Source organism: Pediculus humanus, genomic scaffold, assembly GCF_000006295.1.
Source record: "Pediculus humanus corporis 1103172107633 genomic scaffold, whole genome shotgun sequence".
Lineage (NCBI taxonomy): Eukaryota > Metazoa > Arthropoda > Insecta > Psocodea > Pediculidae > Pediculus > Pediculus humanus.
Window position 1 is genome coordinate 93,427 of NW_002987246.1, and position 8,410 is coordinate 101,836.

Genomic DNA, 8,410 nt, shown 5'->3' on the forward strand with positions numbered 1-8,410 from the left:
GCTTGTCATCACAAATTATTTTTTTTTTTTTTTTATTATGAACGTGTAGGTTTTTTCCTCATTAACATTCATTAAAACTGTCACATAAAAAATAACAACAACAAAAAAAAACAGTTGCGATGTTCGTTCGTATACCTGAATAATTATTCTAAAGCCACGTTTTAATATTTTTTTTTTAAAAATAATTATTCAAAAATATTTTTAAATAAATAAACAAATGAATATTTAAATAAAAAACAAAAACAAAAAAAATTCAGTTGTTTAAATCATTTTTTTTCGTAAACATTTACATACACGCACACACGCACACCCCCACATACACATGCACATATTTTCAACTCCGATATAAAAGAAAAAGAAAATTTATTTATTTGATTTTACTGGAGGGAAAACGAAGATGAAGATGAAGAAAAGAGAAAAAAATAAAATAAAATAAGAGAGAGAGAGAGAGAGAGAGAAGAATACGAATAGAAAAAGAAAGAGAAAGAGAAAAAATATATAAATAAAAATAAAAAAGTTTGCTTTTCAATTTATTTTGTAATTTATAAAAAGAAAAAAAAAGAAAAGAAAAAAGAAAAATCGGTCAAATCCACGATCGAATTTTCTTTTTATTGCGATTATTATTATTATCTTTATTTTTTTTAATACAAAAGTCACACACACGCACACGCACACGCACACACACACACACACACGAACGAACGAATCGAAAATAAAAATTTATATTCGAGATGAAAAATCGAATCGAATCGAAACGGGGTCATTGCCTCAACAGTTTCGACAACCGATGAAAAATTAAAAAAAATAAGAAAGAAGAAGAAGAAGAAGGAAAAACTGTCGTGGAACTAAATTTAAAGCAATAAAATGTTTTAAAAAAAAAAAAAATTAAATTTCAAAAAAAAAAAAAAAAAAAAAAAAAAAAAGGTTTTCCCCGACAAATTTTCTCAAACACCGAGTGATAAAATCACTTAACCCTTTTCCTTTTTTCCTTTTTTTTTTTTTCCTTTTTTTCCTTTTTTTCCTTTTTTTCCTTTTTTCCCTTTTCGTTCCTAATGAAAAATTTTAATAAAATACAATTAAAGTGTAAAAATTTGACGTTTTTTTTTTTTTTTTTTTTTCATAATTCACGCCAATCCTATCGGGTACAAATTAATAATAATAATAATAATAATTCTAGCCCGATTCGCTTTTTTACGAATATAAATCTTTCCCCCCCCCATCTCCCTCCTCTCCTCCCCCTGCAATGAATGCAACCGAGTGGAAAACTTTAATATTAATAATAATGATATTTATATATATAAAAAAAACTTTCTATTACGAAAACGAACGTTTCCGATTGATTACATTTAACAAATTGATTTCATAAATATATGAGATATACATTCGTGTTTAACCTCAAATTTTTTTCTTTTTTTTTTTTTTCTCCAACTTCCGGTTTGAATTCTAACGAATGGATTCAATCAATTAAATTCGCATCAAATTTTCCCCCTCCCGAAGGGAAATCCCAAAAAAAAAAAAAAATATTTGCCATTTTTTTTTTTTTATTAAATGAAAAATTTAATTAACAATTAATCAATTTTCCAATATTTATTTATTTATTTATTTATCTATACGACAGAGATTTAATTTTCATCTTTATTTTTAGAAAAAAAAGAAAAACAAAATAATGGGATGAATGTCAAAAATTGAACGAAAAAGAAAACTGATTAAAGAAAAGGATGCGAAAGCTAAAAAGGGGAACGAAGAGGAGGAGGTGGAGAAGGAGGAGGCAAATGGCGTATTTATATATATAAAATGTATTATATAAAAAACGATTCGAAATCCCCCCCCCCTTTTGTGTTTTCTCACTCTATCACATTCTCGCAATTTATCTTTTCTCTCTTTCTCTCTCTCATTCTCTTTTTTTTTAAAATAAATTTTCTTTTTTTCTCTCTCTCTCACTCACTCTCATTCTTCCTTTCTTCTGTGTCCCAAAGGTGCGTTTTATTGATTTCAAGAGCCTCACAAAGTTAAAAACATTTTAAAAAGCGTTTTCCGTGTGTTTATAAAATATAATAGGTATAAGACTTCTTTATATTCCAGGAGCTGGAAAATTTTTTGAGTCGTCGCAAAATGTTTTTTTCCCTGCCCCCTCCTGCACCCTCCCCTTTCCCCCTCTTCATCCTTCTTTTCTCTCTCTATGCAGTTCAAAAAATACGCCAAGCTATGCGATATGGGAAAATCAACCCTATCGGAAAATATTCTTGTTTGTTTTTTTATCGGCTCCCCAGAAAATAAAAAAAAATTTTCCCATGCGTTCTAAATAAAATTTATTAATTTTTCTCCCTTTTCTTCTTTTTAATGTATTCTGATGACGGGGAGGGGGGAGGATGGGGAGATGGGGGGGAAAAAAGTTTTAAAGTGTGAAAATTTAGTCAAAATTCTTAACAAATGAAATTTATCATCATTATCATCATCATCGTAACTATTATCATCGTCATTATCATTATCATTATTGTTTTGTTTTAATTAAAACCTTTTCAACCCGGTCGGTCGTTAGCGACCGACATGTTTGTTAAATGAGAAAATTAAATGCCCGCTACCACTACTATCATTATCATCATCATCATCAACATCATCGTCATCATCATTATCATCATCATCGTCGTCGTCGTAATTATTTTTATAGTCGGTAAATTTTTCAACGAATAAATTTTGTTATTTTTTTTTACGATCCATTCACGTCGAATAATTTTTTTTTTTTTTAAAATTATTTTTGACCGATTTACGATCGATATTTTCGTTATAAATCAATGACGACGAATATAAATAAAACGAAGCGAAAACGGTCGTCGACCTCATTTTTCGAAAACAAAAAAAAATTAGCAAAATTTAATAATATAAAAGAAACAAAAAAAAAAAAAAACAGAAAATTCTCGATTTCGTTTTTATTGCTTCTAGCAATAAAACAATATATATATAAATAAATAAATAAATAAAATAAAATAAAAAATTATTTGTTTTAATAACGAAAATAACTGGAGCAAAAAAAAAACAAAACGAAAAAAATCACTTTTTAATGCCACGATTTTCTTTGTTTCTCCTCCCTTCCCCTCTCTCCCGTCCACCCCCGCGCTTTCCTACCTCGTTTCCCTCTCTTCCCTTCCTCTCCCCTCCCCCCTTCTTCGAAAAAAAATAAAAAGTTCAAATATACGTAAAGTAGTTATCTGTACTAAAAAAAAAAAAAATTATTTTTATAATAATAATGAGAACAACAACAACAGCAGCATCAGCAACAGCAGCAGCAGGAGGAGGAGGAGAAAGACGAATAATAACAATAATAATAATAATTTTAAAGAAAATAAAAGGATTCAATAAAAAAAAAATTTTTAAAAAAAGGCTGTAAGGCAGCAGCAGCAGCACACACACACGCACGTATACACACGTGCACGCATAAAGAAAAGAAAGACTTTTAAACGATAATTCAATTTTAAAAACCATCAAATAATAATAATAATAATAATAATAATTTTTCTTCTTTCTTTCTTTCTTTCTTTCCCCCCCCCCAACCGGAAAATGCCAAGTTTTGATATTTTTCAAAAAGAAAAAAAAAAAAAATTTATTATTATTATAAATAACGTTTATAAATACATTGAAAAATTTGTTTTATTATTATTATTATTATCATTATTATTTTCGGAATATAAAAAGAACCCCCCCCCCGCAATTCAATAAGTAAATAAATAAATCAATATTGAATTTTTTTTTTCCTTTTTTATCATTTCATTTTCCACGTTTCAATTACTTTTCATAAAAAAAAAAAAAAAAAAAAAAGTAAAAAGGAAAAATTGGTTGAAACGTATTTATTAATGATGCCAACCATGTTCCTAATAATAATAATAATAATAATAATGATGATGATGATGATGATGATGATGATGATAACGATAACGACGATTATGATTTAATGCGACGGAAAACCTTCGTCGGGTCGCTTTTAATTTTTCACATTAAATAAAAAAAAGAAAATTTTGGGTTGCCTTCTTTTAACCCTCCTCTCCTCACCTCCCCGACCCCCCCCTCGATTCAATTATCTTAATGAGTTTGCAATTTATTAAAACGTGTACGAGTTTTGTGCGTGTGTGCGCGTGCGCGTGTTTATTAGAAATTTTTTTTTTTAAAAAAAAAAAAAAAAAAAAAAAAAACGATATTTTAATTAATTAACATTAACGCGGCGGTGATAAAGTCGACGATAATGATAATGATAATATTGTATTTCCCTAACCATTTCCCATATAACTGTTAGGGTTTTACATTATCATTATCATTATTATTATTATTATTTTCTTTCTCTCTCCGGCATGATTCACTTTATTATTATTATTATTATTACTCAGCGGGTGATTAATCGGCAGAATCAAAAAATGAAAAAAAAAAAAAAAACCAATAAAAACGGAAACTAATTTCGTATCCAGATATATGTACCCTTTTTTTTTCCGACCTTCCGCCGCCGCCCCCGCCCCCACCGACACACGCCGCCTTCGCGTTACCTTTGTTAGACCCCAGGAAAAAAAAAATTTTTTTTTTTTTTTATGTTTTCCGCATCCACCCCTTAAAGTTTTCCGTTACGAAAAAACGAAAATAAATTAAATTAACCGGAAATCAGAATTGTGGCGGGAATAAAAAAGGTATTAACTCGTTACTTCCGGTTGTCCTATTTTTTTAAAGTTGTTTTTGTTGTTGTTGTCGCACGACTTATTATTATTATTATTAATTTATTACCGCGAAACGATATTCACGATTTTTTTCCATCGTCTGAACTTTTTCCCCCCCCTCTACTTTCTTTTCTTTTTAATATTAAAAAAAGGAGACCATTTCCCGACAAGGGGAGAAGGGAGAAGTGGGGGAGGGGGGAGAAGAAAAAAAACAACAAGCAAAAAAAAAAACCACGAGAAAATAATAATAATAATGATGATGATAATAATGATAAAGATTACGGATGAACATGTCATCATCATCTCATCACGACCGATTTATTCTCCCCACCTTCGTGAAATTTTCCATTTAACCCAATTTTTTTTTTTTTTTTTTCTATTTGATTTTCATCGTCATAATGAAAAATTCATTTTAAAAATGGCTGACGATTGTCAAAAAAAAAAAAAAAAAAAAAAACGGAAAATTAATTCGAAAACGTTCAAATTATTATTATTATTATTATTATTATTATCATTTTTGGTCGGCCTTCAAACATCTGCCGGTGAATAAAAAATAAAAAATAAAAAATTCATTAACAACTATTATCCCTATCAAAATTATCATCTTCCTCGAATAATAATAATAATAATAATAATGATGATGATAATAATAATAGCATATTTAAATATTTTCGACAGCGGTGAACCTGAATATTCGACCATTGGAAACTAACGGAAATAACAATCCAGGTTTACTTAATTAACTTTTTTTTTTTTTTTTAAAGGAAGTTAAATTTACATTTCTAAATTATAATTAAAATTTAAATATTAAAGTTGAGAAAAAAAGAAAAAAACGGTTTTCCGGTCCCCACAACAATAGGTGGTAAAAAAAAAAAAAAAAAAAAAATTACTTTATTTTCGAAGGGTAACCAAAAAAAAAAAAAAAAAAATTTTTTTTTTTTTTTTCATTACGGGGGAAACAAAAAAGAAAAAAAAAAAAAAAAAAAACAATAAAATTAAAATGGAAACAAATTAGCCGAAAAAAAAAACGAAAAGGAATAACCAACGATTAAACATTCTGGAAGGGGGAGAAGCGGGGAGGGGAAGAGGGGAAGTGGAGAGGAGAAACGGGGGGGGACCTTGGACTTTACGCCATTAAATTTAAAGAATATAAAAGAAATAAAAAAAAAAAAAAAAAAAAAAAAAATGGTCGTGAAATCAAGAAAACATGACCCGACGCCGCTTTTAATTTTTCAATACCTTAACGAAAAATTATTATTATCATTATTATTATTATTATCATTATTATTTTTAAATAATCTCGCAAATTTTTTTTTTTTTGTTCAGACTTTGAGGAAAAAAAAAGAGAGAGACGTAGAGTGAGTGAGAGACGGGAAGAGAGAGAGAGAGAGAGAGACAAAAAAAAACGTGTATTCGAACTCGTTTTGGCCAATCCCAAATACATTTTTGTTCTTTTTTTTTTGTTGTTTGTTGTTGTTGTTCGTTGGTGGCAACACAAAAAAAAAAAAAAAAAAAAAAAAAGTATGAGGAACCTCGAAAAACTTGAAAAAAAAAAAAAAAAAAAAAATTCAAGTTTTGCAATTACTTGAATTTTCAACAGCAGGTAAAACCTACACGAATCCGCGCCGCCATTAGCATTCATAATAATAATAATAATAAAAACAATGCTTACCTTTCCTACTTCCTAATTTAACGTTTTTGTGTGGACCCCCTCCATCTTGGTCTGAGGAGGATCCAGAAATAGGCGCTTTCCGCTTATGATTGCACAATCGAGTTTGTTCCGAGTCTGATGAATCCCAAGGCCGTGAAATTACCTAAAAAAAAAAAAAAATATCAATAATAATAATAATAATAATAATAATAATAATAATAATAATAATAATAATAATAATAATAATAAAACACTCACTACTAATGAAAACGATTTTTTTGTAAATAATAATAATAATATGGGAATTTCATTTGGATTCCCCCCCCCCGTAAAATGTTTTTAAAAAAAAAAAAAACCACAAACGAAATATTAAAATAATAATAATGATAATATTTTTTTTCAGGTTTTGAGGGACCGAAAGAGAGGGAGAAGAGAAGAAGAAAAAAATAATTTTTACCATAATACGACGTATGTAAACTCGCTTAATTACATTCCATTTGCAAATCGTTTTAAGGTATTTAAAAAAAAAAAAAAAAAAACTTAAATGCGAATTAGTTACAGTTTAAGAAAAAAAAAAAAGAATAATAATAATAATAATAATAATAATAATAAAGCCAACGGCCATAGCGTGCTGGTCACACCGGTTCCCGTACGATCACCGAAGTTAAGCAGCATTGGGCGTGGTGTGTACTTGGATGGGTGACCGTTTGAGAACGCCACGTGCCGTTGGCTTAAAGAGCAAAAAAAAAAAAAAAAAAAAAATGAGAACAAGACAAAGTAAGAACCAAAAAAAAAACAAATCTTGTTCTACTGTCGACCTGAGGCAGCTCGACGAGAACGTGAATTTCACTGCTTCTGACCCTGGCCACTCCAAAGATGTTAGTCACCGGAGCCCAGTTCAGGAGACAAATCGTTCCCATCGAATAAAGATGGACTCAGGAAGACCTTCAAGAATTGATGTGGTGCTATCTTATAATAAGTGGCACCACCGAAATTCGAGTATTTGTCCCTAAGGAATCGGGTAGAAACCTCGGATAAATACTTAAAAACTCCGACAAGTAGCCTTGTCGTGTTTAATGGTGGATAATAATAATAATAATAATAATACTAACAAACGGCACGAAAAATCTAAAGAAAACATTTTTTTTTCAAAGTCATTTATAACAATTAAGTTTAAAAATCACCGAAACGTTTGAAAAAAAAAAAAAAAAAATTTTTTTGCACGTACAAATGACACCGAAAAGTTTTTTTCCTATTCTTTTCTTTTCCAAAGAATAAAGAACGACAGGAGGGGACCATTGTGACTGTGGTAACATTGTGAATAATGAATGATTTTTTCAGGTTTTCAGGTTTTTTTATTAAGAACCTTTTCTCCCCCTTTTTTCGTCACACATACCCCACGAAAACAATGAATCTGTGTAAAACCTTTTTATTCAATACAATCGGATCGTAATTTTTTTTTTTTTTTTTCCTTTTGATACCTTCGATACCTTTTTTTTAAGGCTTACCTTTGGATTAAAATTAAATACGGATTCGCAATTGACCGGACATTCTAATCCGCATTTACAAGTTCCCATCGTTTGTAAGTACATTTTTATTTGTTCGATAGAACTCAATGCGATGTTTGTAGGACTGAAAAGAAAAAAAAGAAAAAAAATAAATACATAACAAATAAATAACAAATACAAGTGACGTCATCATTGTCACCTTAACGATCATCGATACGCGAAAACACACGTAACATATCCGGTACTTAAAAACCTAATTGAAAAAAAAAAAAACTTCTACTACTACTTGTACTCCCTTGAACTTCATCATCGGCGATGATGATTAAACTTGTCGGTTTTGCACTTTAGATTTTTTTTTTTTTTTTTTTTGAAATTAAAATTTAAATAATATTTAAGTGTAGGTAAACTTCAATATATATCAATCTACCTGAATATATTTACAAAGGTACGACGTCGTCGTATTATTATTATTATTATTATTATTATAAAGACCTTGAATTTTGGCCGCCATGCGGTCGGTCGTGATTAATTTACGACTTTATTATTATTATTATTAT

At 29.1% G+C, this 8,410-nt stretch overlaps 1 protein-coding gene across 1 annotated transcript in view; it reads right to left on the bottom strand.

Moving 5' to 3' along the window:
* Nucleotides 1-8,043, bottom strand: part of Phum_PHUM259770 (uncharacterized protein) — a gene marked incomplete at both ends in the record, with an annotated part of 16,422 nt that extends 8,379 nt beyond the window's left edge. Inside the window, 3 exons of the mRNA XM_002426513.1 lie at nt 6,367-6,508; nt 7,854-7,977; nt 8,039-8,043. Coding sequence (XP_002426558.1) covers nt 6,367-6,508; nt 7,854-7,977; nt 8,039-8,043 — 271 coding nt within the window. The remainder of the gene's footprint in view (nt 1-6,366; nt 6,509-7,853; nt 7,978-8,038) is intronic.
* Between the last annotated feature and the right edge of the window lie 367 nt (nt 8,044-8,410).